At 44.5% G+C, this 16,996-nt stretch overlaps 1 protein-coding gene across 1 annotated transcript in view; it reads right to left on the bottom strand.

Moving 5' to 3' along the window:
* Positions 1–4,119: 4,119 nt before the first annotated feature.
* Positions 4,120–16,996, bottom strand: part of LOC113213943 (uncharacterized) — a 41,533-nt gene continuing 28,656 nt past the window's right edge. The window contains exons 5-9 of the mRNA XM_052274584.1: positions 14,441–14,557; positions 13,572–13,790; positions 12,774–12,977; positions 9,475–9,642; positions 4,120–4,356 (exon numbers count right to left, since the gene is read on the bottom strand). Of these exons, the coding sequence (XP_052130544.1) occupies positions 4,294–4,356; positions 9,475–9,642; positions 12,774–12,977; positions 13,572–13,790; positions 14,441–14,557 (771 nt within the window). The 3' untranslated portion in view covers positions 4,120–4,293. The remainder of the gene's footprint in view (positions 4,357–9,474; positions 9,643–12,773; positions 12,978–13,571; positions 13,791–14,440; positions 14,558–16,996) is intronic.

The following is a 16,996-nucleotide window of genomic DNA, read 5'->3' as shown; positions in this document are numbered from 1 at the left end:
GGCGGAAGGGCGGGCCTGCTTGTTACCTTGTGTATGGTGTTCTTGTGGATCCATGTGTTAATTGAAGTGTCGACATGTGTAGGGTTTTGTTTTGCCACGTTTAGTCTGTGGTTTAACCTTGATGTCTGTATGAGTGTTCTTTCTTCCTTCGACTGGTTCACAACCTTGCATAGTGTTGTCAGCGACTCCTCGTATGCTCAAGAAGCTCAAAATGCTCCATTGATGGCTGGCATCAATCCTTTCAAGTTTAAAACCATCTATACTTTAATTTTGCTGGCCTGGAGCCCAAATCAATTCAATTTAAAAATCCAATCACTAACAAGCCATCTGAGAGCACTGTTAACCACGCAGGTGGTTTTTGGGGTTTTCGGTGGTTTTTTGGGCCTATCTATGGGAAAAACCTCCGAACCCGTTCTGCCTGTGCTGCTGGCAGAAACGTGTACCAGCGCTGACCTACTTTCCCTCTGCTGACGGCGGAAAAGCCTGAATTAGCGGCTGTGGTTATGGGTGCCTCCAGCGGAGGTTTTTCTTGTCCGTCACGGACAAATGAACTGAAGGTTAAATGAACCAGCGCCACAATAATATTCTACCCTCTGACGCTGTTCACGACCATCTGTGTGCGATGATTTATGCGTCTGCCACCTGTGATGGTTTTCCTACACCCTGTGGCTGTTTACGGTAAGTTCCTTAAGCAATTACCCTGCTTTTGTTGAACTTGGTACCCTTCGCAGGTGCAGTGTCCTTCAATTCAAAGTATCTGACTGATGACGACTTTTATATTGGCTTTTTGTTTTGTTGATGCTGTAGGGAATGGCGGTACAGCTGGCACCAGCATCGCGTTTCAGAACAGGATAATGGACTTGAGACTTCATCCAGATGGTCGCAGAGTACACTGTCATGTACATTTCAATTTCCCTGGTGAGCAGAAAGTTCTTATTTTTACGTTAAAGTTCTCAAACTGCAAATATGAAGCACTAGTTGATGTTTTGCCAATCAATTGGGCCTATATATTTGCCCTAGGCCAGCTTTTGTGAAACAAGCCATTCATTAAAACTCATTATTTCCCTTACTGCTTGCCCTGAACTTTCTGGAAAAGTGAAAGCTAATCTTATCATATTGTTATCACTTTAAATTCAATCAGAATAAATCATCTGGGATTACTAGCTGCTGTGAAAACATTTTTACAACTAGGTTTTTAATTTCTCATTGAAACTGTGTATGTTTGTTTCAGACCATGCTGAACAGGCCCCCACTGCGGGACAGCCCTCTGATGGTCAGCCCTCTGATGGACAGCCTTTTGCTGCGGGACAGGCCTCAAGTGGACAGCCTTTTGCTGCAGGACAGGCCCCAAGTGGACAGCCTTTTGCTGCGGGACAGGCCCCAAGTGGACAGGCCTCCGCTGCAGGGCAGGCTTCTGGTGGACAGGCTGTTGTTGGAGAAGATGCCCCAAGTGAACTTATTTGCTCCTAGACAGGCCCTACAAGCACCACACTCTCCTATGTAGGCTATGTAGGCGCCCTGAAGCCAATTCAAAGCTAAGGACATGCGAACATATTTTCTGTAACACCTGCATAATGCAGGGGATCATAGCAAGGAAGAAATGTGGGGTCACCTCTTGTAAAGAACCAGCTAAGCGCTCTGATATTGTCTTATTGTGAACTTTGTTTAATGCAATTTGTTGTCAATATTCTAATTCCTCTAATGAGAACCCTGGATCAGCATTATCTAGCACCTTACAGTCGACCTTTTTCTACTTTTTTATCTTTGATCATCTAATGCCCTGTTGTGGATCCTGACAAGAGAATGTGAACCAGCTAAGGTCTCTGATGTCGTCAACTTTGTTTTATGTAATTTGTTCTTAATAAAATCTTGGAATGATAAATTATTGTTCTCCTTTATCCATTTTGAGAAGACAGCAGTCTGCCCTAATTGATCACCGAACCACAATACATTCAAGAAGAAATAATCAAGCAGACATCTGAAACTTTACCGTTGAAGCACTGGTACAAGCAAATTTGGTCTGAGTTGCCGGGGTGACTGGGATATTTGGAAATTCATAAAAATTGAGTCAAATGATTTATTTCTGTGGAAGAGAAGACTTCTCCGTAATATTTTAGGATCTTTTGTACAATTCAGCTGGAACATTTTCATTTTGTTTGATAAACAGAAAAAAATTAACAAAATGACTAATGTACTAGATTTAGGAACCAGATTAAACATTCTCCAGTTTTTTCCATCTCTGAGCGAACATTTGTCTTAAAATGAAAAGACATCTAAAGCAATTACTTACATACTAGATATTTAAGGATACTACAAGCAAGGCATTTGAATCAATCAACAAATCAGCTGCTGATAATACAAATCTTATGTAAGAAAGATTTGATGTGACAAAATCGTGACTCATATTTGATGTATACCTTTTTGGTAGTTCAGTAAAATTAGACAGTCCTCAAAATTTGGGAAGGATACACGAATATTACACAAGGTCCATAAGTTATAAGGTATTTAGATTTTCATTTCATTCTGATATCTGACCAGTTCAATATACAGAAATTCCTGCATACTTCTGATGTTTCCCATGAGTATGACATCATCCTACTAACCAGAAATTCTGCTCATTTACTAACTTTGCCTAAAGCATTTAACACACTACAACTACCAGAGGGGCCCAAAGGACCCCTTTCAATTTTGAGCTGCCAAATGAACTATCAAAATTTTTTTCTACCGACCCGCCACTTTTTGACTTTTCATGGGTCACCAAAATACGCTTTGACACGAAAAACCAAGGCATATGCGTCAAAAACTTTAGGAGATATTATTACATATTCCTCGCTCTACCGAAGAGGTCATTTTGACCCCTGTGTCAGTTTTCGAGGGCTTTGATGGACATTGGTTGAACATTGCCATTGTTGCTCTGTGTGGAAAGCGTTGACTTCCGCTTTGGTCGTGTGACAATTTTGAACCTCTATCAGCGTAGGTAGGCAACCCGCAAGTCACAAAATGTCAAAAATACCTGTAGGAATTTACGAAAGGCAATTTACAAATTTAGAAACATTTTGAATTAAATATATTGTAGGATAAGGGGCCCAGTAGTCGACAGTACACCAGTAGTCGACACTTTCAACTTTGCGTTCGATTTCCCGCGAATTGGTTAAAGTTAGGGTCTCGCGCGTTTTGCCGGGTTGTAGCGCTCTCTATTGAGATTAGTATGCAGCCGGCACCGAGTCTGTGCGACCTCCGGGAGCCGGTGGGGAGCGCTTCGCGCAGAACGCTGCTTGTCGCGTCACACCGAGTCATCATTTCTTAGCTCCGTAGTAGTGGACAGGTGTTTGTTCGAAACGTTCTGTGAAGCCGCCTTTCATCCGAGCGATTCCGCGTTGATGTCAAAGGTATGTATTATCTGTCCCCATTGAGCTTTCCGAAAATTTCGGTCAGGGGCGTAAATAACGGTGTCCACTACTGGGCCAGAAAAAGACATCTGTTCCAGTAGTCGACACTCTCTTTATTTTGGGTGTGTGCTCACTTCATATTGGCTTTTTCGGACAACTACAGGGCCGTATTTCAACGTGAAATGCTGTTGATATCGTGTGTTCTTTATTTTCTTGTGCGTGATACACCATAATTACGTCATAAACGTGTCTGCATCAAGCACCAGGTGTCAATCGTGTGCCGAACGATAGAGTTTGTGTTCAGTGCTTCATTTGTGTAGAGCATTTCCCTGGGAATGTACCCTGGTTGCCTGAGAAAAGTGCCAACAAACAAGGGGGGGGGGGGGGGGGGGGGCAGAGTTGCGTTGCACCGCCGCAGCCGCCCGGCCGTCCGGCCGCTGGCCCACCAGACGGCCGGGAGGTGGGCGGTGGCGAGCGGCGAGCGAGTGCCACTTCAGTTGGCACGCATCGTCCATCGTCCCACCTGGGAGGCGGGGGGGGGGGGGGGGGGGCGTCCGATGGGTAGCCTAATCACACGGCGTTTAATAACTATTGTTTCTTTATAGGTTAGCAATGGCAGAGCCGTCACATGGAGTGCTGCCGCAGCCACCGAAAGGCACAAAGGAAGAGCGGCTCCAGGCTGCCGTTACGGACGTGAAAAAGAAGGGGTTGTGGACAAGAAAAAAACAGGTGACGTTTGTCTACAATACTATATTACTGTAACAACACAGTACACACGTCCAATGAATGACAAGTTAAAGTGGGAATGCTCCGTAGCATTAAAAATAAAATCAAACAATAATAAGAATGCTTTCTGACGATTTCGCGAACAGTTTTAAGAATGAAAAAAAGCTGCAGCCGTCGTTTAGTCGCAGAGGCTGCACTCGACAACGGTCAGGATGCCCAACGTCATCAAAACGTCCCATACCTGAAAAAAGTGCAGTTTCCTGTTATGTGAGAAGGCATGCAAAACTCCGGGTTAAGGAATGTAAGACCCGTTTTAAGACCCGTTCCTTGTCAGAAATCGATCAAATTTTTCATGGTGAACGCCGATTAATCTACGCTGCAAACTGAATGACGTATTTTCCGAATAAGAACAGAAGGATCCACTATGGATGGTGGCCAACGTTTGCTTCCGTACCATCACAAAGCCAGCACTATCCGCACGGTTTATCGCGTATCTCCGCCAATATTGAGAAATAGTCCTAAGTGCCCTACACGGATCAAAAGATATTGCCCTTCCAACGGAAAATTTGTTACCGTAACAAACGGTTTGGTTAAAATAGACATAACAATTTTATTTTCTGCTCACTAACGTTTTATTTGGAGGAGCTATACCTCTTGTGTTATACAGACGGCCAGTTTTCGTTCCTAATAATACTAAAACAGCCGTCATAGTGTCACGTGCTAGGTTTTTGTTGCACCAACGAAATTGGCTCGCTGCCGAAGGAGCCGGTCGCAACTATACTGTGACTGTTTGCCTTTTATTGTACGAACAAATCCCTGTTTCGTTCGAATAAAGCAGAAATTAGTGCTATGGCCTAATTTTTTTTAATTATCATTAAAAATAAACTTGTGTTTTCTCCTCCCGGAGTGAGCTGCGGTTGCGAGGGACTAGAACAGGGGTCGCAAACTCGCGGCTCCCGAGCCAAGCGCGGCTCGCCTAGCCCGGTAGCGCGGCTCGCCGAGAGCCGCGCACCTCTTGCGTTCGGGTGGACCCGAGGTCGCCGAGAGCCGCGCTCGGGTGGCTCGGAGCCGAGCTGGACCCAGCCGTCGTCGTCTGTCGCTGGACACACGCCGCTCGCTCGCTGGCCCAGTGTGTGTGTCTGTCTTTGTCGCACTCATTGAGGTGCCATTGGGAGTGACAAAGACAGACACACTGGCCGACGACCGAGCGCACAGCGAAGCTAGCTGGCGGTGACAGCAGTGCGGCCGGGCACGGGTCAGTCGCTGAGGCACCACTACATCTATCTCTCTCACTCTTTTTGCCGAAGAGCTCGCAATGCGTGTGACCTATGCAGGCGAGGCTCGGCGGATAGCTCGAGTTTGCGACCCCTGGACTAGAATGCCGCGATTCAGTGCCCGTTGAATCTCCTTTTTTTCGCTCGAAACGGTAGCCTATATTAGATATGGTAAGGAAATTAATTTAACCAGCATGGTTATCACTGTATTCGTGTGCCATTTTATTGTTCGGTCGCTCCATGCCAGAGTCAGTGTCGGACCTCTTGTTAGAATAGGGTCTTTATTCGGCTCCCGTCGTCCAAAAATTTATCGTTACGTACAGAACTCAAACAGAACTGCACTGTTAAAAAAATTCTGTAATTTTACAGGAAATGTTCAGCTAATTTTGGGAGCAGGTGTTGTCGTAAAACTATTTCTACAGCGCAGTTGTAAAATTACAACAAATGCCATACAACCCCAAAAACATTGACACTGTTTTACGTTTTCAAGGTAGCGCTGTAAAATTACAGAGTAGCTGTCAGACTACAAAATCGGTTGTAAAATCCGTCATATTAGTATTTCGGAGATGATGATTTTTTTTTTCGTTTCAGTATGATACTGTGGGTGTTCCTCATGCATTTATTGTGAGTTTTTTCCTCATTTGAGGACGTTTTTTTGGATTCTGTCTACAAATTTAAGCCCGGACTTCACTTTGCAAAGCAGTTACCCACGATAACCTGAGGATTTGTAAAAATCAGAATAACTTTACAACCCTGCTGTAATTTTACAGTGCCAACATTATTTCACAGCTGTGTCAATAAATTACAACATTCCTCGTAAAAAAGATGATCTATTCCCTATGTTCTCCATCTACGACCTTGGACGTCTAGCCCTAGACACAGTGTAGACGTGTCGAGATGATCTAACTCTGATCCATCCCATCTACAAACTTAGACGTCTAGCGATAGACAACGTGTAGACGTGCCGAGACGATCTAACTCCAATCTAACCCATTTTTGGCCTTAGACGTTCAAGCTTTAGGATTTTTAACGCAGCAGGATATGAAATTGTTGATCACCTTGAGATAATTTGTACTCAAGCGCTCACTTGTAAAAAAACACCTGCAGACTGCAGAGGTCACCGAAGACGTCTTTTGGACAACTTGCCGTCTAGCAGTAGATGTCTATTAAACATCCAATAGACGTCTATTTTCTCTTAGCGGGTATATATAAGGGCGTTATGTCGTTTCTTGGGTTAGCTGGAGCGGCACTCATTTTAGCGTCCAGAAGTGATTTTGTTATGTGTGGACGACAATAATGGCGGTGTCTGGATCGTCCCGCTCTTCAATGGAATGAGTGCACGATCCAAACTGACCGCCGACAAGGCGAGCGGTGGCCGAGCGGTGGCCGAGCGGGCTGAGGCGCCGCTCTAGCCACGCCAGCTGGCCTGCTGGTTTGGATTCGAGGCACGCCCGCCACTGTAAAACGAGGAGTGACCTTTCTTTCCCGAATAGAGCGACGTATAGGTGCCATCGCTCTGTTAGAGCGATTTTCGCGAAATGACTCAACATGTGTCTTCTTCGTAACAGAAAATGTCGCAGAGACGACCCTAAACGAGCGACGTTTGCGAAAATGACTCAAAATAAGTCTTATTCGTAACCAGAAATGTCGCGAAAAGTTATTGCAAAAGAGCGATGTAATTGTTAATATCGCTCTCCCAAGAGTCGTCAAATTGGCTTCACTGATATCGCTCTCCTGGGAGCGAAAAATGTCACTCCTTTACTTGTAGTGCGCTTCTTTCGTCTATCTCGTTCGTCGTCACTATGGGGCCCGTGGGGGACGGTTCGTGCTCCAAACAAAATAAAAAGTGTCGTCGCGCCTTTGCCATGCCTCTGTTAATAGGTTCGACCGGCTTCTTTTCGAACTTCCACTGCACGTGAATTAGCTACGACAGGAAATCTACATAGGCCACGATGGCGGTTAAATGACAACCTGCAGCTGCCCACTTGTATTGGCTACTACAGCTATTAGCAGTCCCGTATCCAGCTCATTATCATCTAATTACTGACAATTTTTTCTTTTACCAGTGAGCTACTTACAACGATACACAGAATAAGTAACAAATTAGTCAGCAATCCTGCTGCATCAAAGCCTTTAGAAGCTACTAAATAAATCAGTACAGGTATGAGAGTGGAGGCACGGCCGATTTCGCTAACTGAAAGTTTTGCTTTCAGAACAAACTTGATCAGTTCGAGCAACAGAAGAATTAGTTGCGACACCGGAGATTCTCAATTGATCCTATACTCAGCATGCGTAGTCCGTTCGAACTCTATTTTGTTACGTCCATATTAGCGAAAAATTACGTTGTACAAGCAATATCTTTTTTTCCGTGTTTGAAGGGCAGAACCTCAAAAACCCTATACACGAGAAATCGTGTCGGTACGCCAACGACTTAAGTTATGTTAAGGTCCTGAAGCAGCCTTCAGCCGGCCGCCAAACTGGATTCCTCCTGTTCTTCGTTATCAGAAAATATCTCACTCCCCGAATAGCCCCCGAATGGCCGAAAGCCCTAATGATTAGCACCAGGGCTTTTAAACGCCTTTAAAGAGGCACTTAGCTGAAAATTACGACTTGGCAACTTTGTTTGTTGGGAGGAATCTAAATGGGAGGGAACATATTTCGTGTCAAAACGTTTTAAGCTCATCTAGCCTCAGACAAATTTGTGTCATTAGAGGGGACAGACGATTTAAAGTTTTCTAAAACTTTGTCCTACAGATCACACAAATTTAACGAAAAAAAAGGATTAGCTAAATTAGCAAATGCATTCGCTTATATGGCCTTCGATTAGAACATTAGCTTTCCTAGCTAATTCCTAGCTATGAAAGCTAATAGTTTTAGTTGCTTTATTTTGTAAGCAACTGTCATGGCTAATTTTTTAGCTTTCCTAGCTAAGAATTAGCTAGGAGAGCTAATACTGTATTCTAATCTAAGGCCACATTAGCGAATGCATAAGCTAATTTAGCTAATCTTCTTTTTTAGCCCGCCCTTCTGCTTTGAAAAAGCTATCCAGCGGGCTTATGCAAACGACCTCGTGTCTGTGTGTCTGTCTGTTCCACTAGAAGGAGATGTGCTAGAGACTTGAAATTTTCAGGGTATCTTAAGGTCCACTTCTAGAGAACGAAACGCCTACGGCAAATCCTGGCAACCACCCCTAAGGGTGTGAATGGGGGTATCAAAGGTTCAAAAATTCTTCCAAAAAGTATTTTCTTCTTATGTTCTCCTAAGGGCTAACTCGTCAAAGAAGAGCCCTTTGGGCGAAAATTTCGTCCGTTTTGCTCTTTCTCTAACCGTTTAGGCGCTAGAGGGTCTTTTTTGACGAAAATAAGCTAAAAATTGCCAAAGTGAACAATAAGTTGTAGGAAAAGGCCTAAAACCGCAAAATAGGAAAGAAACTCTCCCCCCACCCCCCAAAAACGTTTTCTAAGCAGAAGGGTGGGTTATAGTCGCGGTACTTCACCGTTACATCCCTGTCTCGTGTCTACGGGGCAAACTCAAAGACGACGGGTTTAAGCGGGCCGAAGGCCCGCTACATCATTCGATCATGATCTTCAGCAAATCGTGTGACAGAAATGGTCGGGCCGCAGGCCCGACCATCGCAGCCGGCAGGCCAAGCAGGCCCGGCCCCTGCCGAACGGAGTTGCCGGCGGAGCGAAGCGGAGCTGGCAACTTCGTTTGGCGGAAGGGCGGGCCTGCTTGTTTCGTGTTGTTTCTAATTACGCGGACAAAAAATTGTCTACAGTTAAATACGTGTAAAACCGTTGCAGAAATTGACACAAATATGAACAAAAGGAGGGAACAATTTGTTTTTTAAACATTTTGCACCCTTTGATGACACAATACGTGAGGACATCCGGCACAATTTTGTGTCACTTTTCATATGGAGAAGCGGTTTATCCCATTATTACTGGACATTAAAATAGTTCCTTCCCATTTAGAGTGTGTAGTGTACTCAAAAATGAAGTGTGCAGAGCTGTTTTCTGACGGTCAGAAGACAGAACAAGTTTTCAGGAAATTTGGGTGACGCTATAAAACAAATAAATACGAACCTGAAATTTTTGTTTACTGCAATCCAATGCATCATGCTTGCAGAATTTTTTACCCGTCTCCCGTAAGAAAATGAGCCTCTTGAGGCGTCGCAGCCGGCAGCGGCCGAGCTCGGTCGCCAGGTCCGGGCAGCCGTAAGGCTCTCGCGATGCAGCTACTAATTCCACAACCTGCAGACAAAAGGAACATATAAGAAAGGTGGATAGAATAATGTATTCATAGACTGATAAATTATCCGAAGAGAGGACGTGCCCCCAAGGTGGCCGGGAATGTTCTCATTCGTTCCCGAGGCTACGTGCTAGGCCCGGTCATCGAGGGGTCATGGTCACTTTTTTCAAGTTCGACATACGGGAAAAAGATGCCCCTCCTACCCAAAACAGTGCAAAGATTGTAAAAAAATTCTCGGATAGACTTTAAGGGTCCCTAAGCGTTTAAAAATGAAAAGTTCCGTATCTTGTTCCCTTTTTGTTCCGAAACAGTCCGTCAAGCCTCGGACTGTTCCGCGGTTAGTCCGATCGCCGTTCGGACTAGCCCGGTTTCAGTTCTCTATCGGACCGACAAACATCGGGCTTGTCCGGACGGTGTTCCAGAATCCTGCCTCGCCCGATTTTAGACCGATGCGCATCGGACTAAACCCGATAACAGTCCTGGTACGGTCATGAGGTACGGACGAGTCCGAATTGCGTCCACTAACAGACCCAGTTGGGCAGAGGTCCTCTTATTCGACTATTCCCAACACGGAAAAAAATAGTTAGTTGTCGTAATCAGAAGTTGATTACTACGACCAGAAATTCTAGTAGCTTGTGGGACGATCGACTTTCTGATTGTAAGAACCAAACTGCTTCGTAGTCACTACTTAGTTGCGAAAAGCGGAAAGTTGATTCTGAGGATCAGAAATACGGTCGCCGGGACCATCTTTTAGCTGGTCGTGAGAACTTTCACGAGATTAATGCTTGAGCGTGATAACCCGGAGCGTATGGTCGCAGGGACCAGAAAGTTGGTTACAGTGATCAAGCTGTCGATAGAACAAATGTAGGAACAATAACAAAAAATATATCTGTGATCTCCCTTTCCCGTAGCCTTTCATTCATCTACGGTCCATCTCCCTGCTTTGAGTTAACTAAGTACAGTGTCAGAAGACACCGTGCAAGGAGAAACTGGTTGGGCGCCGACCGGAGTCGAACCTCCGCTTACTATCCAGCCGCCAGGCACGGAGACCACTGCGCCACAGCGGCGACTAGGAGGGGGGAGGTGGAACGCGCCACTTCGGCAAATCTGGCTTCTGGTGATGATCGACTCATTTCGGTTTTAGCAACCAACTTCTCTGTGCAAGCTGACTTAGTTGTAGGAATCAGCCATGGTCTACCAAGCGAGTTGTACTAGGACGAGCTGCTCAACTGTTAGTCAGAATCAACATGCCCGATACAAGCAACCAAGTTGCACTCAACGAAGCGGTTCTGGTCGCTACGGCAAACCTTTTTTTTTCCGTGAAGGCGAACTTCGAATCCAAATTTTGTTTAAGTCCCCTTTTAAAGTTAAATTTGGTCAATAACTTGTGATTGCAGACTGAATCAAGTATCGGTGTCTGTCTGCATTTATATTTCTGTATGAGCTCGCACTTTTCGTTTATAATCAAAAATCTAATGGTATAGTCTTGCATTATATGTAGTTAAAAGTTAGTTTCATTATTTTTGCTGTAAGATGAATTTTGTTGTATTGTACGTATTGTTTCGGACTGAGGAGCACCTCCAAGTAAGCTTGTACCCGAGTTCAGGTCCAAGAGAGGACAAGAGGAACCAGTTAAGCAGTAAAAGGGTCCATGGGTGAATGTGGGAGAAGGGTGTGGGGTGCGGGCGGGGGGAGGGTACTCGTCGTGCAGCCAAGTCCTCGTCGTAAGTCCTGGTTTGCAAATCAGTGATGCCTTTACGTTACATTCTGTGTGAGCAAAGAGCTGCAACTCGTCGCGCTGATCAATGAAGAATGTTCTTTTAAGCAGTCTTTGTCGCACCTACTTTAATCGCGTGGGTGGGAGGGGTGGGGAGGGTAACGCAAGAAGAGGTGAGAGGTGGGGGTGATGGGTATGATTTGGACTAAATTCCTTTCCATTATGACTCTTAGATGCGTAATTTATACATTTTTCAGCGTTTTTCAGGTATTTTGCTGAAATATGTGAATTTGTTTCCTCAGGGGGGCCTAGTTTGAGCGGAATCAGTACGATCACAGCTCGCAATGCTTTCCTCATGACTCGCCGAGGTGATCCCCATTTACTGCACCCGAAAAAAACTCTAAGACCTCGATTATATGCGTGGAAATAGAGGAAAAGTGACTGTGTAATGTGGGTTGCCTAAGCTGAGTAAAAACGGCTCTGTAGGGACCCTTACAGTCAGTCCGAGAATTTTTTTACAATTTTTGCATTTTTTGGGGTAGGACGGGCATCACTTTCCCGTATGTCGAACTTGCGAAATTGATTATGACCCCTCGATGACCGGGCCTACTACGTGCCGATAGAGTGAGAACGACGATCTTAAACTATTCTGAGCTCAACACACTAAATCTGAAAAGAATTTTATTGTCCATAGGAATAGACGCGTTTTTGTGTACATCTTTACCAGATGCTGATCTAAACCCAGCAAGTGACAAATAAGCATCCTTTTTCAGGATAACTTTTTTTTTTTTGTCGTTCTTAAGATGCAATTTCCTCACTTGCTAGATTCCAATCTGCATCCGGTTGAAATACAAAAAAACGCGTCTGTCTATGGACCATAAAAGTCCTTTCAGATTTAGTGTGGGGTGGGGGCACCTTAAATTGATGGTTGAAGATTTGCGTGGATTTCACAATATTTTCGCGAATTTCGCATGACAGACTAGAGAATTAAAGGCTAAAAAAATGTGCATATGACACTAATGACAAGCACTTCACCGTATAATCGTTCCTTTATCATTTATTGCAGAGCAGCCAAACGCTTTACACTTACACTCTTAAATCTATACTGAGCGTTTTTATTGTACAGTGGCTGCTTTCTTTGCAATAAAAAGAGAACTGTTTAAAGATATTTCTTTTGTACTTAAAAAAACTCGACCTTTGTGTTGCAAAACAGTTTTGCCCTTTACATATTCCAAAAATCTTGCCAGATTTAGTAGGATTATAATGTTTCGTAGAACAAGAAATTTGAAATGTTGTACTAAGGTCAAGTTTTGATTTACGAGAAGAATCTCTCTTCATTGCGACAGCCCAGGTTTGCTTTCAAAAAGAAAACCATTTTTCAAAGCAATTTCTTTGTAAAAGAAAGAGAAATTGTACCTCTAGTGTGGCCCGGTGCGCCCGCATGAGCCTGAGCGCCGTCCTCAGCGGGTACAGGCCGCACCGCAGCCAGCGCAGGCCAGCCGGCGGCAAGGCGCGGGGGAAGGGCACCTCCGGGACAGGGTCGCTGAAGTGGCAGCCTACCTCCAGGCGCCGCAGCGCCGGCAACTTTGCCACCACGAGAAGCTGGTCGCGGTTCACGGTCTGGAAAACCATGGCAAGGAAATGTGCACTGTAAAATTCTTGCGAAGAATTTTGAAGACTGGTAAGAATGTTTGCAGTTCCAAACTATTTTCTTTGCATTACAAATTATTTTCTTTGCAAGCTGCGATGAATTCTTCGCAAGATAATGAAGTAGTTCTTCGCAAGCAATTTCTTTGCAATGCAGACCAATCACTATTGAACTCAAAATGACAAAATCATTGAAATCAAACGATAATTTATAGTTATTCCGCGTTTTTGGTCAGTAATTTCAGTTTCAGGACAGATTAATGGCAATTTCTCGCAATTTAACCTCTAGATAATGAGCCTTCAAGCGACACCCACTGCAAAATGCTTGCGAAAAATATGTTCGTATTGCAAACTATTTTCCGCGCAGCTCGCAAAGAATTTTGAAGAATTGTATTATAAACTAATTCTTCGCAAGCTTAAGAACTATTTCTGTGCAATGCGAAGAAATATTTTGTGAAGTGGCGAAGAATTTCTTTGAAATATGAACGAATTCTTCGCAAAACAAAGATCGAAAGTTCTTCGCAACGTTGCAAAGAATTTGGTTTGCAAGTACTTCTAAGTGCTAACCTGCAGGTAAAGTTCCTCGAGGCCCGGCGGCAGCGGCGCGACCAGCTTGCCCGCGCCCATCAGCACGAGCTTGCGCAGGCGCGGCATGTCCTGGACCACGTCTAGGTGCTGCTGCTCGGGGTTCACCAGCACGAGGTCCTCAAGGTCGGCAGCGGCCTGCTGGAGCACCTGCCTGCTCCAGCCTGGCGATGTGCAGCGCAGCGACAGCAGGGCGCGCACCTGGGGGTCAAACAAAGTGTAAGTACACAGTCAAAAGAAAGTGGTACTTGCTCCTTCGTCTGCCAAAACCACAAACAGGGAAAAAAGCGCGTTGATTCAATGCGGGTGGTGCACGCTCAATTCCTTACGGAACTGCCAGCAGCAAGCTACGAAGGATATTGTCTAGACGTACAGGTACAGTCCAAATGGGAAGGAACTTATCATTGTCCATAACCAAAAAGACAAAACTTTTGTCCCTAGCAGTATTTAGAAAAAATTGTGCCCTGTTTGGAAAGAATTTGTGTCATTAGAGGGTGAAAAATGCTCAAAACGTAAGTTGTCCCTCTTTTAGGTGGATATTTGTGTCAATTTCTGCAACGTTTTTTTACGCACCAAACTATAGACAATTTTAATGAGTAAAAATTTTGGTTTGAATGAAGAAAACCTTTAGTGGCAGCCTTGCAATTTAACAGTCTTTCATGTCAAAAGTTTTAATCGTCTGCTAATGCCACCTGATTGGTATGCGGCAAAAAAACCCGTCTTTGTAATTGCACTTGATTATAACAAAAATATACATGAACAGTAATTCTATTCTACGCATATTTGAAACAACCTTTTCCATAAGAGCTAAGCAGTGATACTGTAGGTGTAATACATTAGATTATACATACGTTCTTCAAACGTCCTGAGGTAAGGAGGCTGGTTTTTTCTTTAATATCATTGCTGCCGCTGAGTTTGTCACAGTTAAGCGATTCGGGAGTGCCCCTAGACAGCACCCCCCAGCCATTCTGTAAGGCGAAAATGCATAAAAAAGGGATTAATGGAGGAAAAAGGAATGTTACGTAGCTCCAATACGTTTCCCCATTAAAACGCAGTGAAGGCAACGAAAAATTTATACAATCTTAATGCCAATAAATATTTAGTGGAAAAATGCCGGATGCACCAGTTTCGAAACCGTCCCCAGGTGCCAAATTTTTCCCAGACTTTTCGGATTTTCCAAGCGTTTTTGACAAATGAGACCGACTCAATTCGACAGACACCTCTATTTAATTTCACTTCAATGTAATTAAGTTAAATTATCAATGTAACTCCGAAATGAAATCATATTCAACACAATACTATTTCGTGGAATGATATGAATGTTAGAATATAGCTTATTTCGGAATGAAATCGAGCAGAGTACAATTTCACTTATAAACATGAATTCTATTACATTACGACCAAGAGTTAATATCATTTCATTACGGTTTAATGGCGCTATCTTAAGTTCTGCCTGACGGCCGGGATCAAGTTTTGTGAATCGTTTGGGCGCATGTTGCCTATACTTTCAGGTAACCCGCGAGGCCAAGGGAGGGTGAGTGGAGAGCCCCCGGCCGCTCGGTTAGAATGCGAGGTTGAGAACCATGCGCAAGCCGAGCTCAAACATGATGACATTGTCATTTTTGAACACCCAACAATGGCTTGGTCTGCTTGCGTCACAGCGCCGAGCCGTCAGGGCATACCAGGCCGTAGTAGTAGGGGGACGAGAAATACACTGCTCCTCAACATTAGCGGGTGGATTTTTCCAACAGACGTATAGTTTCTATGATATTTGAGCTAGGAAGCTACGATTTGGCGTGTATGAATGATTGGGACGCCTACATACCAGTAGCTCTCTAGCTCAAAACACATAGAAACTACGTCCGTTGGAATAATCCACCCGCTAATTTTGACAAGCAGTGTAGTCTAATTCGAGCTTTTAAATCTTAATTTTATTTCGTTTTCCATCCCTGGAATTTACCATGCTTTGCCTGGACGAATTAAATGAATGTGACATCGCGCTATAACTAATGTGACAGTTTTCACATTCAAAGGAAAGTGACGTCACATGAAAGAATAACGGTGTCGCATTCAAATCGAGTTATTTGGTCATTCTTCTCTACTCAGAACGCTAGAAGCGAGCTAAGGGGAAGCGGGGTGCCATGATCACTTTTTTTGTCTTAGGCCTTCTCTCCCCTATAGTGGTAGATAGCAGCTGGATCATGGGCTCAGGTGGGAGCTATGTCTTTTAGATACAACATGCTTAGGAAATAATTCCTCTCAATCAAACCATTTCTGAGCTGGGGATAAAATATTGGGACCCTGCATTATGTTCATGGTACCCCACCATGGGGTACCATGATCAGTTGATGGGGTAGGATGATCATGCATATTTGTGTCCTAGAAAGACACCCAAAAAATCCGAAAAAAAAATATTTGAAACTCAGCGAAGAGATTTATGACAATGTCATTGCCAGGGAATCCTGTGGGAAGCGGCCCTTTTCCAGACTGCGCCTAGGAAACGTGTGAGCTCACGCAGCCGCAAACGTCAAAACCTAATTATGTTAAAATCAAAATCTGGTTGGTGATTGGGATTCAGCTCGTCGAAAGAAAACGAAAGTGTCTTATACGCCGAGACGATCGGAGGCAAACTGCCAGAGTTATTGACGTTCAAAGTGACAATAAGTGCCAAAAATGACTTAGTGTCACTTTGAACGTCAATAACTCTGGCATTTTGTCTCCAATCGTCTCGGCGAATTAGACAATTTTGTTTCCTTTCGACGAGCTGAATCCAAATCACTAACCAGATTTGAACATGAAACGTTTTGACGTTTGCATGATCATGGCACCCCGAAAAAAACTGCTGATCGTGCCCCAAAAGACAACTTTTTGGTGTAGAGAGACCTGAGTTAACCTCAGGTGTTCTAAAAAATCGCGTCCAGTGGTATTTCATAGTAAGAAGGTTACAGAAGGTCTTACGCGCCGTGCGACTTCGCGCTTTCGATAAAAACATCCGCTGGCACACCCCCTATCAACGTCTACAGGTTGGTGGCGGGCGGTGACATCATCGGCGCGTAAATTCAAAATGCTCATCGTGCCTTATGTTCATGGTACCCCGCTCTCCCTTAGGTCCGCCCTACTGCCAAACGAAGATGCCAGCTTCTCTTCGCCCCGCAGGCAACTCCGTTGGGCAGGGGCCTGCCCGGGGGGACCTGCCGGTACATCACTTGCATATTTGAGTAAACTAACTTCCGACGGGGGGCCTGGCCTGCGGCCCTAAAAAAAAAATCGACATGCCAGTTCGCGTCTCAAATGAAAGTAGAGGTTCTTCCGATCACAACGAGCACGCACAGACCCCTGTGCGACAAGTGAAACCATAGGCGGATCGTTGCCAAAGTTTCTTGTCCAACTTCGCGCGCTTCACGGGT

The sequence above is a fragment of the Frankliniella occidentalis genome, unplaced genomic scaffold (genome assembly GCF_000697945.3).
Source record: "Frankliniella occidentalis isolate FOCC.00 unplaced genomic scaffold, Focc_3.1 Scaffold413, whole genome shotgun sequence".
Taxonomy (NCBI): Eukaryota; Metazoa; Arthropoda; class Insecta; order Thysanoptera; family Thripidae; genus Frankliniella; species Frankliniella occidentalis.
This window is presented reverse-complemented; position numbering and strand designations above follow the sequence as displayed.